This window comes from Pituophis catenifer, unplaced genomic scaffold (assembly GCF_029215685.1).
Source record: "Pituophis catenifer annectens isolate HBS135680 unplaced genomic scaffold, rPitCat1.0.hap2 SCAF_7, whole genome shotgun sequence".
Taxonomy (NCBI): domain Eukaryota; kingdom Metazoa; phylum Chordata; class Lepidosauria; order Squamata; family Colubridae; genus Pituophis; species Pituophis catenifer.
In genome coordinates this window covers 49,471,325-49,491,192 of record NW_027256887.1, presented here as the reverse complement: position 1 = coordinate 49,491,192, position 19,868 = coordinate 49,471,325, and the positions used below count along the sequence as shown (strand labels likewise).

Genomic DNA, 19,868 nt, shown 5'->3' with positions numbered 1-19,868 from the left:
CAACAACCTTCGCCACAAAACGAAGGTTGGAGACCGGACGGTAGTTAGCTAATTCAGCCGGGTCCAGGGAAGGCTTCTTGAGGAGGGGCCTCACCACCGCCTCTTTCAAGGCGGCGGGAAAGGCACCCTCACTCAGAGAAGCAGTTATAATCCCCTGGAGCCAGCCTCGTGTAACCTCCCGGGAGGCCAGTACCAACCAGGAGGGACACGGGTCCAATAAACATGTGGCGGCACTAATCCTACCCAGAACCCTGTCCACATCCTCGGGAGCCACAGGATCAAACTCCTCCCAGATAATATTCTCAAGGCCTGCCCCTGTCTCCTCCCCTGGACTCATCCAATCGGAGTCCAAGCCATCCCGAATCCGAGCGACTTTATCATGCAGGAATTGCACAAAATCCTCAGCGCGGCCTTGTAAGGGATCTTCCCGCACTCCCCCCCGAAGAAGGGAGTGGGTCACCCTAAACAGGGCAGCTGGGCGGTTCTCTGCAGATGTGATAAGAGCGGAAAAATGATTAGATTTCGCCGCTTTTATCGCCACTAGGTAGGTCTTGATATAAGACCTCACCTGTGTCCAGTCGGAATCAGATTGACTAGTCCTCCAAATGCTCTCTAGGCGTCTTTTCCGACGCTTCATCTCTCTCAGCTCCTCAGAGAACCAAGGAGCCAATTGAGATCGGCATCGGGTCAGAGGCCGCAAAGGCACGACGCGGTCCAAAGCTCCGGTGGCCGCACTCTCCCAGGCGGCCACCAGCTCTTCAGTCGAGTCGTGTGCCAGAGTCTCAGGAAACGGCCCAAGCTCCGTCAGGAACCTTTCGGGGTCCATCAGGCGCCTGGGACGGAACCATTTGGTCGGTTCCGTCTCCCTGCGGCGGGGGAAAGCGGTAGGAAAGTCCAAGTGAAGGAGCGAATGATCTGTCCATGACAAGGGTTTGATGTCTAGGTCCCCTCTACCAAGATCATTCAACCACTGACCAGAGACAAAAATCAGGTCCAGAGTGTGTCCCCCTATGTGAGTCGGGCCTTGAACTAACTGGGTCAGGTCCATGGCCGTCATGGAAGCCATGAACTCCCGAGCCGCCTCTGACGCCTCACCCGCAGACGGAAGGTTGAAATCCCCCATGACAATAAGTCTGGGGGTGTCAACCGCCACCCCGGCAATGACGTCGAGTAGCTCGGGCAGGGTCGCTGCCACGTGGCAGGGAGCCAGGTACGCAGTCAGCAAACCCATCTGCACCCCACGGCCCCACTTCACAAAGAGGGACTCACATCCGGCTATCTGAGGAACAGTGGTCTCCCTCGGACAAAGACTCTCCCTAATAACCACCGCCACTCCCCCACCCCTCCCCTGGGCCCTTGGCTGATGAAATGCACAGAAACCTGGTGGGCACATTTCAACGAGGGGGACCCCCCCCTCGTGGCCCAACCAGGTCTCCGTAATACCTGCCAGGTCCGCACCCCCCTCTAAAATAAGATCACAAATGAGGGGGGCTTTATTAACAATCGACATAGCCTGAATTAAGAATGCACGTATTATCCTTCTGCTTCAAGCCTAGGTCAGCTTACTTATAAGAAAGTTGCTCTTTTAGGCGCAAATTTAAGATATGAAATTACTTCAAAGCAAGTGTAAGCATTTTTTTCATGGCTGAGTAATAAAATACCTATCAGTAATGGCTATTTGTGATATATAAACAATGTAAATGGCATCAGTTCTGATCTTCTCACACAATTAAGCTGGCAGAGATCTGTGAAAGAAAAGTTCATTTTTAAAGTATTCCTCTCAGAATACAAGACATGTTTATTACCTTGGCATGATCAATGCGACTAGAAAGCTCTTTCGAAGCAAATCCACCAAAAATAAGACTATGTATAGCTCCTATTCTTGCACAAGCCAACATAGTGTACATTGTCTGCGGTATCATCGGCATGTAGATGACAACACAATCTCCTTTCTTCACACCATGACTCAGCATAACACCAGCCAACTTGGAAACCTGTAAAAGTAGCAATTTACAATTATTGATATGAACTTAAAAGTATCTGGTATTAACTATTGTTTAGACTTTATTAAAAGAACCCATGTGATAAAGAGGTAATTCCATAAGGTTGGGTTTACAGTATATATTAGTACAGAGTAAGTTTCACTTTGATACAAAATCATATAGAAAAGGCCACCTAAACTTTTCACAAGCTTTCCAGAATATGCAGTATATGCCATTTGCCGCAGTGGTGAAATCCAATTTTTTTTACTACCAGTTCTGTGGGTGTGGCTTGGTGGGCGTGGTGTGGTGTGGCTTGGTGGGTGTGGCTTGGTGGGCATGGCAGGGTAAGGATACTGCAAAATGTCCATTCCCATCCCTCGGGGGCCAGCCAGAGGTGGCATTTGCCAGTTCTCCGAACTTCTCAAAATTTCTGTTACCAGTTTTCTAGAACCTGTCAGAAGCAAATCACCCCTGATTTGCCGCCATTTCACATCCTTTTGTATAAAAGGTGGAGTGAATATAGAGGTACATACTATACTAAAATTTGATGCAAAATATGTATTTTGAAAAATGAAACAGGAGAGTTTAGGACTCAGAGGTGTCAAAATGGCGGCCCGTGGACCAGATATGTCACGCACAGGACATGCCCAACCCAGCTCCGCCAAGGGGAAAAACATCACGAAACGTTACGTGACAGCAATATGATGCTGCAAGTTTGACACCCGTGGTTTACGTTGTTTAATACTTAGAGGTTCATTTTAATTTGCTTCTGTATTTAGTATTCATTCTTTGTAACTTTAGAAATTGTAATAAGCTTGTATCTTTACACATTCAATCTCATATTCGTGTGTGTGTGTGTGTGTGTAGTTGAAGTATTAGTTTAAGGCAGGGTGGGCAACTGTGGCCCTTTTACAACCTGTGGACTTCAACTCCCAGAATTTCTGAGACAGCTTGGCTGTCTCAGGAATTCTGGGAGTTGAAGTCCACAGGTTGTAAAAGGGCCACAGTTGCCCACCCCTGGTTTAAGGTATTATTACAGGTATGTTTTATTAATATTATTATATGATATTTAGATTAGATTGCTTTCAAATGCTACTAACAATTTGTAATTTATGAGTAATCCCATAAATTTTTATGCTACAACTAGACCAAAATAAAAATGAATCCAGTTGCAATAATGTATGTGCTTATTTCCTTGATGCAGACCAATTTATCTCTTAAAATATATTTCTGATATCTCTACTCTTACAACACTAAGATTGTTATTTATACTACAAAATATTATTACTTGAAAAGAATTCACATAAACATGGTTCACATTATAAATACATAGAAAAGACAATATTTGGCTATATTTTCAATTTGCATTACTTACAAATAAAACTGAATGAGCATCAATATAGAATACAGAATTTGCATTTCATGATATTACATATTAAATATGCAAGGGTTTTCATGCGGAGCTCCTGTAGAAAAAAAAGATCAAACAAATACACAAAAATATTTCAAGGGCCAAAGGCATTTCAATTCATCTGTCCTTTGATATAGTCCTTTGTATTTCTACTGTAGGCAATCAACTTGCATTTTATGTAGGCAATTGACTTTTTATCTCCCTGAGTCTCTAAACACTTGTCGGAAAAATGAAATATCCCTATCCAATATCAGAAAAAAAAGTAACCAATCAACAGTAAATGTGCTATTCCTGTTTTAAAATATTAGTTACAACATACTTTCAGAAAGAAAGAAGTCCTTAGCACCCTAAATGTGCAGTGAGTGCAATAGAGCTTATTCCTTTCAAAATCACAAAGCATGGGTTGAAGAAATAGATTGTTCTTTTCAAATCCTACCTAATGGGGAAAGAAGGAGGGAGTTGTGTAACTTGCCCAGAAGGCATTCTAATATCTATCACTCAATGTATCTCAAATAATGGTCCAACTATTTGTAGACCTTAATGCCGGTAGCTAGGAGAATGTAGTAACAATACCACCCGTATATCATATTCAATGTTGCATTTTTGTTTGCAATTTAATTCAACTTCACATAAACTTTTATACACCGTTTTCTGAACAGAAGGATTTCAGTATGGCATCAGGGTGAACCAACATTTTTCACACATTTGACCAAGAAGATAGATCAGTAGCTTTTATCTATATAATATTATATCTGTATAATGGCCTGTACAGGTAGTCCTCGACTTATGACCACAATTGAACCCAAAATTTATGTTGATGAGACATTTGTTATGTGAATTTTGCCCCATTTTACCACTTTTCTTGTCACAGTCGTTAAGTGAATCATTGCAGTTGTTAAATTGGTAAGCCGGTTGTTAAGGGAATCTGGTTTCCCCATTGACTTCGCTTGTCAGAAGGTCATAAAATGTGATTACATGACTCTGGGACACTGTAACTGTCAATATGAACCAGTTGCCAAGCATCCGAATTCTGATCACATGACTATGGGGATGGGGTCATAAGTTTTTTTTCAGTGCCATTGTAACTGTGAACAGTCACTAAACTAAGACTCAAAGACTTACCTGTAAAATGAAAAAAGCTGAGAACCACATAAATACTTAGATAATGAGTAAAAGCAGTACAATATTCAGAGGTCAGCAACATGCCTGTATGTTTGATTTTTTTTTATTATTATATATTTCACAGGATGTTTTCATTTAGACTTAAATCCCCAGAATTCTCTTAACCTATCCAAGTTTTATAGCAAGGGCATAAGAAATATATCCACTAATTTTTCTTCTGTGGCCCAAAGACCCCCAGAATGCTGGTGGATTTCAGCAAACATTTTGACTTTTTTCCAGTATCAGAAGTTGAGATAATAACGGGCAAAATGGGTACCTAAGGCTTTGCAGACACTTAATACATTTATTTCACCCTGTATAATTACTGAAACTTCTTCCAGAATGGGTCTTGGCCCCGGCCCTAGCCTGCCTACTTCTGGAGTACAAACATCACCATTTCAAACAAAATCCTCAAGCTATCCAATATCTTGCCTTGTAGGTACAAGACATTGTTTAAAAAAATTTGCTCTCTTTTTAAAAAAAATGATGGAACTTTTAACCTTTGGATTCAATCATTATAACTTAGAGGAACATCCTATTTTCTATTAAGTCTGATTCTTCCATGGGAACATTTTCTTCTTGTAGCTTTCAGGTAAGCAATGCCCGTGAAGTAGTTACTTTCGTTTCTCCTCCTATGAATCCTATGAATTGGTTCTCACCTTTAAAGCGCTCCATGGCTTAGGGCCCGGCTATTTGCGAGACCACCTTCTGCCACTGATAACCTCCCACCGGCCAATTCGGTCCCACAGAGAGGGCCTCCTTAGGGTGCCGTCAGTCAAGCAATGCCGACTGACGACCCCCAGGGAGAGAGCCTTCTCTGTGGGGGCACCCGCCCTCTGGAACGAGCTATCCCCAGGAATATGACTAATCCCGGACCTCCGGACCTTCCGTCGAGCTTTGAAGACCTTCCTATTCCAGCAAGCTGGGCTGGCTTAAAATTTTAAAAGGGTTATTTTAAGGGTAATGGGTTTTAATATTTTGGGAAGCCAATTTGATTTAATTCTGCTTTTAAATTATTTTAAATTTTGTATTGTATGTATTTTAATTTTGGCTGTGCACCGCCCTGAGTCCTTCGGGAGAAGGGCGGTATACAAATTTAAATAATAAATAAATAAATAAATCCCAGCTAAAATAACTTCTTTCACAGAGTTGGCCTGTAGCCAGTGAAGTTTCGAAGGTAGATTGAAGAAGGAGAATGGAGTTTATTTCCCTAGTCCTAATTTGGATTGCTTGCTCATAGGAGTTAACACCCCATTCTTCTTCAAGTAGTTCAGATAGCTGGCATTACTCCATGAAATCAAGCCACTGGCTCGGCATGACATAAGCAATAGAGAGGCTTATTTCTATCCTCCTCTGAAAGTACATTCTAGATGTATATTATATAAACAAGGGAAGGAAGGAAGAAGAAAAATAAATCCTTTTGAGAAGTGAAGCCATACAGAATGCTCACTTAATTACTTGTCTGGGGGATGTGGATAGCATTCTTCTATTAAGAAAATACAGCAAAAATTTATCCTAACTATTGACTTGAGGAAAAGACATAAACCCAATTAATAGGCATATCACTGTGCCTCGTAGGTGCCCTGAGAGATAAATTTGAATAAATGGTTTATCTATGCTAGAATATTAAAGTGGAAAAGGCAATTTAGGGGATAAAGAGTGAAAATCCAAATTGAAGAAATCACCAAAATAATCAAATTCCACTGCATTTGTGGAATAGAGAGGAATTAAAGGAACTGTTGGTCTACTTACACTACATTAAAAACAGAAGGATGCCATTTTATTTATTGTGGAGCTTGCCTGTAAAACTGATTTCAACCTTGACCTGTTCATTTCATAAATACATTCAGATTGTTTTCTGGGAAATAATATAGAAGTGTTCTAATTGTCATCTTCTAGAATATATTCACCAGTCTAATGCACTGGAATTTTCGATCTCATATCCAGATATTAAACAGGTTTATCCCTGCTTACCTGTTCAAAATCAGATTAAATTGACCCTGTACCTTGTCTAAAAAATATATCATTCAAAAAAAGTATTTTATAACATATGTTAGCCAATAATAATAAATTGTCTCATGTTAATGGGTTTTTAATCTTTGTATCTGTATATCAGTAAACTAATGGCATCTAAACCAGCATAACAAAGTAAACCACTTTAAATAGTGATAATTATAAATTAAGGAAATATCAAGCATCAAAATATTCATTACAGGTACCTTTTGCTTGGTGTCATATGGGCAAAATGTTGACTTGGAAGAGTTTAGAGATTCTATCTTGCATATATAGTGGTATGCTGCACATGATCATGTATTTAATTCAAAAATGGAAAATTGGAGACTTTCAAAATTATGTAACCCGGCAGAGCAAAAAGGCTTTTAAAACAAAGTTCTTACAACTCACTTTTAGGAATGAGAGAACAATACTCTTTTAAGAATGACAAAATCACAATTTATTGAGAAGGTACTTTTGTTACTATTCTTAGCCAAGTTCCATTCAAAAGAGCCTGAAGAGCAAATATTAGTTATACTTGGTAACTGCTTTTTTCTTAGAAATTTCCCCACATTCTTCTACTACATAAATGCACTTTCTCAATCTTCTTTAAATAAGTCCTCTGTGATATCAGTACCAAATCAGTACTCATTCAGAATCAGATCATGGATGGTTGTTGCTTTCTTATTTTACTAACATGGCATTTGCTACACCACAAATAATTTCAAAATTGAGCTACCTGAACTGGAAGATCTGGAAGACATCAACAATCCGCCGGATTTAGATCTAAACCTGATTATTATACAGAACTATTCCTATAGTTTTCCAAATCTTACCTACAGTCTACAATGTATTCAAAAAGTATTCAGACCCCCTTCACTTTTGTCAATTTTGTGCTGTGCTGCAGCTGATTCTACAGTTGTTGAAATTCATTTTTTTCCCTCATTAATCTACATTCGGTACTCCATGATGACAAAATGAAAAAAAGAATTTTAGAAATGTCTGTAAATTTATTAAAAAGAAAAAACTGAAATATCATATTGGCATAAATATGTAGACCCTTTGCACTGTATCAATTGTCAATCTTCATTGAAACAATAATCTTTATAAATAGGACTAAGACAGATGTGAAAACACATTTAAAGCTGCTCATAGAAGACAAAAGCTTTCATCTATATAATACAAAACTATACAAAGAAACCAATACACCACTTTGTGGTTTGATCATCTCCACTCATACAGCTCTTCGGTTATACAAACATACATTGACATTTAGCTCAATATTCAGTACAAATTAATTATACATCCTCTTATTCTATGGTAAAAATCTATAATTAAAGACAATCTTCTAATGACTTTCAATTGTTAACCTACTGCACTATCACATTACATGTAATTAAACTGAAAAGATTAAAAATAGTAAATAGCCACAGCAGGGGGCAGCATCTCTCTGACCTCAGCTAATCTCAAAAAGCTAAGTAAAGTCAGACATGAAGGGCACTTGTATAGAAGAGGTGCAAATTAAATTGAGAAACCACATTTACTATAGTCAAGAAAACATGGATGTATCTGTACAGTCATTAGGAGTCAAACTCAACTCAAGGGAAATTTTATGAGAAAACAAACAAGAGAAGGGGCTCAGTGGTAGAACAAACTCAATAACAACACAGAGCAACCATATCTGTTTCAAATAAACTCTAACAGAATGTATGTATTTGCAATTATCTACTTTCTCTATTTGAAATGTTATAACTATGATAGGAAATGTTTTATCATTATTGTCATTTAGTTTGAATATTCATATAAAACATACCTGTTCAAGAACTTCATTGTAAGTTATAAACTCTTTCGTATTTGTTACAGGACTGTCATAGATAATAGCAATTTGATCCCCGTGTCCATTCTCAACATGGCGATCCAGAGCATTATAGCAAATATTCAGCTCTCCTCCAACAAACCTAAAAAAGAAAAATGGACTGGAAAATTAGATTAAATACCAATATGGTGGGTACCTGATTACATTTTTAATCGATTTTTCTTTCCTGATTTTTTCTGATTTGTGTAATATCACTTACAAGTATATAGTATTAACAAATCTAATTATAATTCCTTTATAATATCCAAAGAATGTGTAAATATCAAAACAAACCCCATTTTATATTAGAATTAGGTTACTGTGCAGAAATAGGTATATATTATGCTAAAGCACAAGCAGAAAATGTTGGTGTAGATTTGAATAATTATTTGATTTTGAGATTCACAGCTGATTTTGGAGATGTTAACGTGGAATCCTGATTAGATACACTGAGACACAGTAACAGGTGACAGAGAAATGTATACTTTGTGACATAAAACTTCAGGATATAACCTAGTTATCAAGTAGGAGATCTATTTATAAGTGACGGCATAAACATGGCATAAACAGCACTGCTCTTGAAGTAAAAGATTTCAAGATCCATAATTAACTCTAGGGTTCACAGTCTTCATTTTTATTGGCTGAAGAAGATTTGGGGGGTTTTTTCCAACAATCAGGATCTTTTAGCCTAAATAACTTAAGTTGCAAAGAAAGTAAAATCTGAAGGAAAAAAGAATAGCAGATCCCTGAAATATCTTTACTTTAATATCCAAGTGCAATTTGTATTCATGTTACAAAAAATTGGTGATAGAAGACTGCAGTGTCCTTTAAAAGACATACTAATGATAAAACATCATGCAAAAAGGTTGTGTGGATCAAAATACAATGAATAAAATGCTTTCACCAACTGAGACATTCCTTTGTTTGGAGCTACAAAAATTGAAAACCTCTAACTGTATTTTTGTGGCCAAATTATGTAATTCATGGACCAAAAGCTGAATCAAAGTATTTATATAAGAAAATCTGCAAAGCAAAGCAGTGCCTTGTCAGCTTGAATCAATGGTAAATTAAACACAACAACAGCAACAACTTCACAGACTGTTTCATAGGTCTTTGGAGTGGGAAGGTCGCCTAAATATTTCCTTACAATATTTATATCCTTATCTTCCTTCAAAAGAGGTGAACGCTGCAAAACAAGAATTAACAACATAAAATATCGATTTTTAAGTTAAAACTGAAATGGCACCAAGTTACCACAAAATGAAAGAACAATTTAAAAAAATTAAAAATAAATTCACCTAAAATTAATTGAATAAAACTATCATTCACACTTCAAATAATTTCCTATACAGGAGGAGGTTAACTAATTTACCTTAGATTGTGCAAGATAGGACAAGATGGACCAAATCTCAGGAAATCCCAATGCTTCCCACTGCTTTAACAGCTCTTTGACATACTGAAAGTCTTTAATAAGGACAACAAGAGGCACAAATAATGTCACTTTCATTATGAGATCATAATGCAACTGATATCAGTTATGTAATTTACATCAGTGCCATCTTCTTGACTACATAAACTACATGTTATCTGTGCAATGATGTTATGACATAGATGGTGGGACAGCTATACTATGTGTTTGAGGTCTTTGCTTCCACTGTGTATAGCAAAGCTATACAACAGCTACCCTCTGGAACATCATAACACCTGACATTAGGTATCCATGACCCTGTTGGCCTTTTGAAAAGCCATTGAGACTTTGCTATTTCCCCAAGCATGGGATAGGAAGTTAGTTGAATTGATTGCTGATTTCCTTAATTGTTATAGTATACTTCTATATAGTATAGTATGCTTTGGTGTGGGGGGAGGGGGATTTAAAAATGTTAGCTGACTAAACTCATGTTTGCAAGATGGTTGGCCTTTTAAATTGATGAAAGAAATCAATAACAATTTTTTATTATTTACCATGAACCATTCTGAGCTTTTGTTATCTCTCTCCCTAGCTTCCACTCATCCTTGCATCTATTTTCAATTTCACCATGAAAAGCTAATTATCCCTTCCCTCACAGGACTGTACAGACATGCTTACTGAACAAGGGGCTATTGTGTACCCACTCCTTCTCAGTCAATTTTAATACTTCAATACATACATAAACTTCACAAGCTTCTTTCGAGAATTATCTAAATTACGTATATCAAGGCACAAGGACAACCCACAATTTACTTTCCATTCTTACAAAGGAAAAACAGCTCCACCCCACCCCACCCTCTTTATTTCTGCACATACATACATAATGGAATATTGGTCAGGAAGGGTTTTGCTTAGCATAAAAGATTTATGGTATATGGAGAAACTGAAGTTAGGAGTACAACTTTTGTACTTGTAAGAAAGTATTTTTGAAACTGCATTTGCATAAAAGAAAACAAAGGTAAGCTTTATTTAAGAAACAACATCATGAGGGGAAAGCCTAAATTACTTACCTATAGCTAAGCATCTGTAGCATGTTCTCTTCTATTAGAGAGAGAAAAAAATTAAGAACCTGAACAGCGCCAGTCAAACTCAGAAGAAAAAGATAACTAGAGGAGAAAAAAGAAATGACAGGCAACAGAATCTCAGTGTCATTAATAAGAGTCATGATGTTTTAGACTAGGAAAACCAATTTTCTAGAGAAATAAAGAATCCCTCAAACTCTCTCTACATTAGCCCCTTTGTCAATAGATTTATAGGTTCAACAAGTGATTCATGCATAATGACTATAAAGTGTGCTCCTATGGAGTGGTTTATGGTTAAGTGTGCAGTAAATACTTAGCCAATTGCTATTTATATGTTTATTTATAGTGTAGTACATTAGCATACCCTTTCCAATTTTACAAGTCTCATTGCAATTTACAAAAGAAAAACAACAGTAGGTGAAAGCAATCAATAAAACATGCATTAATTAAAATATTATATAAAATACACACAAATAATAAAATATTATAGCAAAGTAATTCTCCAAGTTTGGTCTGCAGACTGTTGGAGATGCATGATGCTCCAGAGGTAATTTGCTACAACTTCACACATTCAACAGCCTCAGCAGATTGTCTCAGCACATCTCCAGATGAGTGTTGCTAGAAATGGTAAAGCAGGGCTGAAGGCAAGTGGGTCTCTGGCCAATGAATTGCTACTGCAGGAGTAGGCAATTATGGCTCTTTTACAACCTGTGGACTTCAACTCCCAGAATTCCTGAGACAGCTTGGATGTCCACTCCTGTGCTAGTGCATATCTAATAGTCTGGTCAGAAGAGGCTGACTTGAGCCTATTTGCTGACTCAGCCCCCACCTGAAGTGATAAATACTTAATCTGGAATTGCTTTTGATTTTGAGGTTAGTTTAAAGTGGCTTTTAAAACTGATGAGATGGGAAGGGATACAAATACAACTCTGGCATATGTGTATACACACACAGACACCCTCCCACTTATGACTGCATGACTGTAACTTTGTTGCTTGTCTCCTTACGATTTATATTGATATTTTTTTCCTAGTATGATTTGATTGCTTATTTGTACCCCATGACTATCATTAAGTGTTGTACCTTATGATTTTTTACGAATGTATCTTGTCTTTATGTACACTGAGAGCATATGCACCAAAGACAAATTCCTTGTTCGTCCAATCACACTTGGCCAATAAAGAATTCTATTCTATTCTATTCTATTCTATTCTATTCTATTCTATTCTATTCTATTCTATTCTATTCTATTCTATTCATATATAGAGAGGGGGGAAGGGAGGGAGAGAGAGAGAGGGAGAGAGAGAGTCTTGAGAAGTGCTGACTTAAAAAATAATAGCAGCAATAAGAGCTTGAAAATATAAGAACAGCATTATACATTATTTAAAGATCTCCAAAAATAAAAATGCTTTACCTGGCCTAAAAAAGATGATGTGAGATGTACCTCACTGGTGACAGCATTCCAATGTCAGGAAGCCAACACTGAAAAGTCTGCTCCTGAGTACCCATTCAGTTAATTAACTGATTAACTGAAGAATCACTCATGGCATACTCCATAATAGGATACTCAGAAAATGCCCTCCAAAGATAACTTTAAGATATAAGTAGGATCATATGAAAATAGCAGACCTTCAGAAATTCCACTCCCTCACAGTGCAAGGTCTTTACAATTAATACCAGCACTCTGAATTGAGACTGGAAAAAAACTGGGTGTCAGTAAAAATAGTAAGTGATATAAGTTCATATTGCATTCTTGCAGTTTTTGTACAAACTAATTTCTGAACTATCATTGATCAACATTCTGAAATAAATTACCGGGGCAGGGTTTATTCAAATTAGGTCATAGCTGATGTACCAGCTTATGTTAGATAAAGATGTTTCTTGCCAAAGAGGCCAGTTACTTAGCTTATTACTCAAACCAGGTTCTTGTGCAGCAATTTTATTGCCTCATCTAAATCCAAGGTTTAAAAAAACAGGTCAATCTGGATGTCATCATCATACTAACACTTTACTCTAAATCTTGAAATCATCTCACTCAGTGGTTTCATGTAGCTGTTGGACAGAATGAGGGATAAAACAGGGGTGGGTTTCAGCAGGTTCTGACCAGTTCTGGAGAACCGGTAGCGGAAATTTTGAGTAGTTTGGAGAACCGGTAGTAAAAATTCTGACTGGCCCTGCCCCATCTATTCTCTGCCTCCCAAGTCCAGCTGATGGGAAGGAAATGGGGATTTTGTAGTAACCTTCCCCTGCCATGCCCACCAAGCCATGCCCTCCAAGCCATGCCACACCCACTAAGCCACACCCACAGAACCGGTAGTAAAAAAAATTGGAAACCCACCATTGGATAACACAGAACTCTGCATAACTCCACAACATAAATGCCATGTAGTTTAACATAAATACCTACTGGTTCTCAACCAAACTCCTTGGAAAATGCTCCAGAACTTCTTGAATCCATTGAAATCAATCATCCTCCATAGGCAGATGACTCTAATATATACACACACTTAATTGCAGAAAGAAACAGTTGCAGCAAATCATTTAAATCTCAACCACAAGTGATGTAACGATTGACAAAACAACAGATGCAACAGACAATACCTTCAGACATTCCCAGTAAGGGGAAAAAAATAGTCCAGAACATGACCTGCTACAGGTGACCCACAACTGACATACCAGCTTGAACATTCCTGCATCCAGTCCTAGACTGGATGCTAAAATTACCTAGAATTAACATTTTAGAAGATGACCCCCTCCCCCCACCAGTTCATAAAGGGAGACTGTTGGTGGCAGGCAGGCTGGGTTGGTAGAATCACCAGTCCATATGCCCCACCCAAAGATTAAACACCATTGAAAGAGTAGAGAGAGAGTTTCTACAGGCTACAGCAACTCTTCCTGCCCAATTACTGACTGAGCAACTGGCCCAAGGCGACTTAGCTGGCTTTGTGCCTGAGATGGGACTAGAACTCATAGTCTACAAGTTTTTAATCTGATATCACCACACCAAAGCCAGTCACTATTTCTCAACCTTAGGAAGAAGCAATGGTAAATCACTTTGGAAATCTTCCTAAGAAAACTGTGGGGACTAATCCTGGCAATCACCAGGAGTCAGCACTGACTCAAAGGCACTAAAAGAGTTAAAGAGATTCAGAAAAAAAAGAAAGTGTAACCTCTTAGGGCTAGTGCAACAACAACTAGCGCAACAACAACTTTTGTACATTATTCCTCACTTCACATTTAAATGGCAAAACAGAGTATATGATAAGGCTTTCAGAAAGTCTCAGGTCAGCAGTGCCATTTTTTTTCTTTTGATCTCTGTCAACACAGAAATTATTGACACAATTAGGTTGTTATATTTATCAACAGAAAAGTGCATTTCCAAGAAACAGCAAACTAATAGCAGTAATACTCCGTGAATCATCTCATATTAAAAATAATTTCTGAATACACATTAATTCAATATAAAATGCCAGCAAGCTAATATGCTTTGCTCATTTTACTCAGTATCAATATAGGGGAACTACCTGTTCAGGTTACTGAAGCTCTGTTCTTGTCCCTAATCAGAAAGGTCAAAACTTTAGGATAACTTTCCCTAGCCTAAGGTTTTTCCATCTTCGCCAATCAGCATGATCATTGCAGTGTTACTGAAAGCAGGACAAACCTGTTTTTAGAGCCCAACTATACAAAGAAAAATAAAGAAAAGAGGCAATTAAATACTGATATCATGCATAGCAGGGTTCTCCAACCTTGGCAACTTTAAGATTTGTGGACTTCAACTCCCAGAGTTCCTCAGCCAGCAAAGCTGAAGTCCACAAGTCTTAAAGTTGCCAAAATTGGAGACTCCTGGTCCACAGTGTAACCATTTTTAATTTCCAAGTTTCCTACAATTACAAATGTTCACTGTGCTAATATTGTAAGGACAATCTACCCCAATCTACACTAGATGCTGTTTTAGGACCTCTTTCCAGAGCACGATACCATAGTCTCTTGAGACTGAAGGATGCCAATGATGAATCTACCTCATGAGAGGAACATCAGACCAACCTTTTCTTGGATGACCTTCTGGCTAGTAGATAATAAGTGTTATAAACATATCCAGAGAACATTACTGTATAGTGGAAATCACTGGGTTAGATAATTTTGCATTTCACCCCTAATCACAACACAAATACATATGTCTAATCTTATGCATATGACGCACATTAAACTATCTATTCAAGCGCATAAGAATTCGGTGTACTTAATTCATATACTGCCCTCAGTATAATATAATGGGAAGGGAGAAAAGTTTCAACGCAATATGTACTGGAAATGCAGTCATGAGAGCTTTTTCAATAGGACATGTATTCACAATTGGTGAACCCAGCAATATTTAAAACGGAACTGAACTCTGACAAATCCTGTGGATGATACTTATTCTGCCTTTTTTTTTTTTTAATGGGGCCATCTTTTCCTGACATGAATGTCGTGCCTTAGCCACTGTATGGTCGGTAGAAACTCCGCAAGTGTCGTTTTTCCAAAGACCCGGGGACTAAATGGCGCGCAGCAAAGTTCCCCAGTTGTTACAAAACTTCTCACCGGGTCAACGAGCTGAAGAAACCCGGGTACTTTTATGACGTCGGCAGAGGAAAAGTTAAGCCAGCCTCGCCAGCCACTCACCAAGAAGTGCTAAAGGGATCTTTCCTTTCCATGGTTTTAGTCCACGGCTTGTGCCACGTGATGCTTTGAGCGGCTTCGGCCCAAAGTTGATCCGGCTCCTCCACCGACTTCTTGAAAACTCTGCCATAATCACCTGCGGCAGGCGCGGCTGCCTGGGAGACGAAAGTGCTGGCTACGTGAAGGGGGCGAGTTTGAGGAATCCCCCCTACCCAGGAGCTCGGAAAACGCCCCGGAGGAAGCGCTTTGCCTGGCTGTGTGACACACCCGAGCCCGCCGGTCGATCCCCGATAGACGCGGCGGCTACAGCGCACAATTTTCTGCAGCAAAGTCCTTTTGCCCTGAACTACCATGTTCCCTGGAGACGCCTGTCCCGTCCTGTCAGCAGGCGGGTGTCTATGTGTACAACTAAAGGAAGACCGCCCCCTTCAGTAAAACTAAAAGTATACAAGTTTTTTCTCCGAGTCAACACAAAAAGTGGAGCTGGATTGCTGAACGTGGAAAACTGCTCGTTGATCTTAGTTTTGCAAATCACAAATTTACAGTGATTTGCAAAAATCCAGTCCGAGCTTTGTTCTTACTTCCCAAATCCTCCCCCTTGTTTGTTGAAAAAAAGGCAATGGTTGCATTGCATAATCCCGCACCTTCGTTCCTCTTTCAGCCGGTCCCAATGTGGCTTGTAACCCTTCAGCCTTCAAGATTTTTCTTGTTGCAGATTCTGCTACTTTTTATTTGTCCTTCAGGTTTATCTAGATTGTACTTCCATTAATTTAGAAAAATCCACTGTTTTAATCCTGATTTGGATAAGAATCTCAGAATACAGGTAGTCCTCGACTTACAAAAGTTCACTTAGTGATCATTCGAAGTTACAACGGCACTGAAAAAGGTGACATGACCAATTTTCAGATTGATGACTGTTGCAGCATCCCCATGGTCACATGATTTACATTCAGATGCTTGACAACTGACTCACGTTTATGACGGTTGCAGTGTCCCGGGGTCATGTGATCATCCTTTGAGATCTTCTGACAAGCAAAGTCAATGGGGAAACCAGATTCACTTAACAACTGGGTTACTAATTTAACAACTGCAGTGATTCGCTTAACAAATGTGGCAAGAAAAGTCATAAAATGGGATAAAATTTCTCACTTAGCAACATAAATTTTGGGCTCAGTTGTGGTCGTAAATTGAGGACTACCTGTAGTCATTCTGTTTTTCAGTGACTAAGAGCTTCTACTGCATTCTTTTTAAAATACATTAGTATTAGCAGTACATTAGCATTCCTGGAATATGCCTACAGATTACGTTTTAAAGAAGCTGTATACTTCCTGATTTGAAAAGCAGGGGCAAAGTATTATGCTATATTAAATGATAATTAGGATTCAATTTACATTGGACACAGATCAAAGCAACCTTTGCTCAGAATAAACAAAGTCTTAAGACTGAGTTTTGCCTATTGGTAGGCAGCTGAGAAGTGAAATATGTACTGGTCTTTCAGGGCCAAATTACCAACACTGAATACTTTGAAATTGCTTGAAGTATTCTGTGGAGAACAATGTGTGACTTTACCCACACAAAAAAAGGATTTTATTATTTAGGTGGATGTTGGTGTTGTCGGGGCAGGGAGTTCTCAAAAAATGATCTTACAATTGCTTAAAGGTCTAAACAAGGAATAAGAAAAGCCCTGTGACTGGCAACGCCAAAAAACCATACCAGTCCATTCCTCCTCTCCCTATCACATAGAACCTCTCCTCCCACTTGCTATAATCTTGAATGTGGATTTCCATCTGGAAATCTGCAAATGGAAGAGATTATTTATTATTTATTTAGCATATGGCCGTGATGGCGAACCTATGGCACGTGTGCCACAGGTGGCATGCATAGCCATATCAGTGGGCACACCAGCTCAACTCTGGCGTGCATGTGCCCACTGGTCACCTGATTTTCGGGCCTTCTGGGCCCACCAGAAACAGGATGTTTCCTGCCTCCGGAGGGTCTGGGTGGGGGTGGGGAAGGCCCATTTTTCTTTCTCACCTGGCTCCAGAGCCTCTCTATGCATCTGGGGAGGGCGAAAAGAGAAGTTCTGGAGGCTGGGGACAGCAGAAAACGTCACTTCCTGTCCAATCAGGAGTTGGGAAATGGGCCATTTCAGGCCTCCGGAGGGCCTCCGAGGGGGTGGGGAAGGCTGTTTTCGCCCTCCCCAGATGCATAGAGAGGATCTGGAGCCAGGTGGGAAAGAAAAACGGGCCTACCGGGCCATCGTGTGCCAGGAGCGGGGGGAAGGGGGGTTGCTCACGCAGGGCAGGGTGCATAGAATTATGGGTGTGGGCACGCACGCGCGTGAACCTCCCCCACCCCACCCCCTCCTGGCACGCGATGGCAAAAAGGTTAGCCATCACTGGCATATGGTGTACAAGGTCAGAGAGTCTACAATGTTTACACAAGGCAGAAGTTCTGGCAGCCGACAGTCTCTGGTGCCTTTATTGCACTGGTGTTCTACCAGAGGTTAGACAATTAGCTCTGCGCCAGTTGGCCAGCAACACTCTTGAGGGAGTTGATCGCCTGGGGCTTTCTTCCACCAGTCTTCCATCAATCGCATCCAGACGAATCCAGTGCTGGTTCCTGCACCCTGCACAGAATGCATTTCCCACCATCAAAATGGTGGCGCCTATTTACTTGCAGAGGGTATGTTTTCAAACTCCTAGGGGGGCAGGAGCTAGGAACAAGTGACGGGAGCTCACTCCATCCCATGGATCATTTCTGACCAACAAATCCAGTGTCATTAAGCCATTGTGCCACCACGTCCTCTAATAGAAGAGATCACTAAAGAATATAAAAATAAACCAGCACAACCATTGTCATTGTATGCACAAAAATGGCAGAAACGCATCCTCTTCAAATACACTTTATAAACTCAATATGGACTACATCAAAGGATATTTAATGATTTAAATTAAAAATCCAGTTCTAACATCAGTCACCAAACAAATACCAGATACTTGGTTATATTTCATAAATGAGTTGGGGAAAAATATGGATGGTGAATGTTACAATAAATATTTTGGCATGCATATTATGTTACAACATATTATACGTCTGATAGGTCTCTCTCTGCTTTGATATTATTTTAATGTAAATGGCACAGAACAGAGGAGTGTAGTAAAATTAAATGATTCATTATAAACCTGCAATAATATAGATGCCAATAGGTCTATAAAAGTTCCATAGTATTGTACTTAACTGGAAAGTTATCGGGGATTTTTTCTATGAGTATAATATAACATTAAACTTAGATCTTTTAATTTAAATTGTATAAAATCATTTGATAAGATCCAGGTTGAGTTTATAAAATGTGTTTGAAGAGGATGATTTTCTGCCATTTTTGTACATGGCATTAAATTTTAGTATTTTACTTGTAGGAGAAGTATTACAAAAGAATTTAGTTCTGAATCTATCAAGTGATATTGTGATACCTATCTGAGATTCTTGTCTTCTCTAATTTTGAACATTGTTCTTAAATCATTAGGCAGACTCAAGATAGTAAAGTTGTTGCAAGAGTGGATAACAAATATACAATCTCTATATTATGATATTATAGCTACATTTTGGATAACTATTTAACATGACCAAAGCTTACTGCAGCTGTGCAGCAATATCATTTATATTCTGGTTATCCTCTTCCCATTGGGATGAATTAGAGCAACAGAATGAACCTCTAATTTCACTAGCTTCTCTGTATGAAGTTGCTGCTGTTCCCTTAGCAAACATACTTCTTATAAAGGAGGACAGGATGTGAAATCATAAATGAAAATATAACAGATTATCTATTCAGGAAACATTTATTGACTGCACAGACTGTAAGCTCAATTTTCAATATTCAAGCATTTAACTTCAATGAATAAAAGGACCTGTGACTTTCATTTGCTCAAATGCATAGATAAATTAGCAGAATTTGCTGAAATTCTAAATATCCGCAAGAATGCAGTGCAAAGCTGGACAAATATTCTAATTCCAGTCTTCATAAAAGGAATATTTGAGTACAGAGAGTCCCCAGCATTACACATTGTAAGCATATCCCTACTGTATGGATAATCATACAGTATATTTCAAACTAAAATGATAGGATACCTAAGAATAATAATCTTATAATTCAAATTTATTTTACATATTATTAGAATATTATATACATATACACAGAGAGAGAGAGAGAGAGAGAGCATGTTGATAAAGTATTCTATTCTTTAGTCATTTCTGATATAAATTGATTGATTTATTAATTACTGAATCACCTTTGAATATGCTAATATACAATTCATGCTAT

General features: G+C 38.8%; 1 protein-coding gene across 1 annotated transcript in view; it reads right to left on the bottom strand.

Moving 5' to 3' along the window:
- The window catches only part of ACSS3 (acyl-CoA synthetase short chain family member 3), a 47,168-nt gene extending 31,268 nt beyond the window's left edge, over window positions 1-15,900 (bottom strand). Inside the window, exons 1-3 of the mRNA XM_070947497.1 lie at window positions 15,551-15,900; window positions 8,360-8,504; window positions 1,806-1,994 (exon numbers count right to left, since the gene is read on the bottom strand). Of these exons, the coding sequence (XP_070803598.1) occupies window positions 1,806-1,994; window positions 8,360-8,504; window positions 15,551-15,900 (684 nt within the window). The remainder of the gene's footprint in view (window positions 1-1,805; window positions 1,995-8,359; window positions 8,505-15,550) is intronic.
- Between the last annotated feature and the right edge of the window lie 3,968 nt (window positions 15,901-19,868).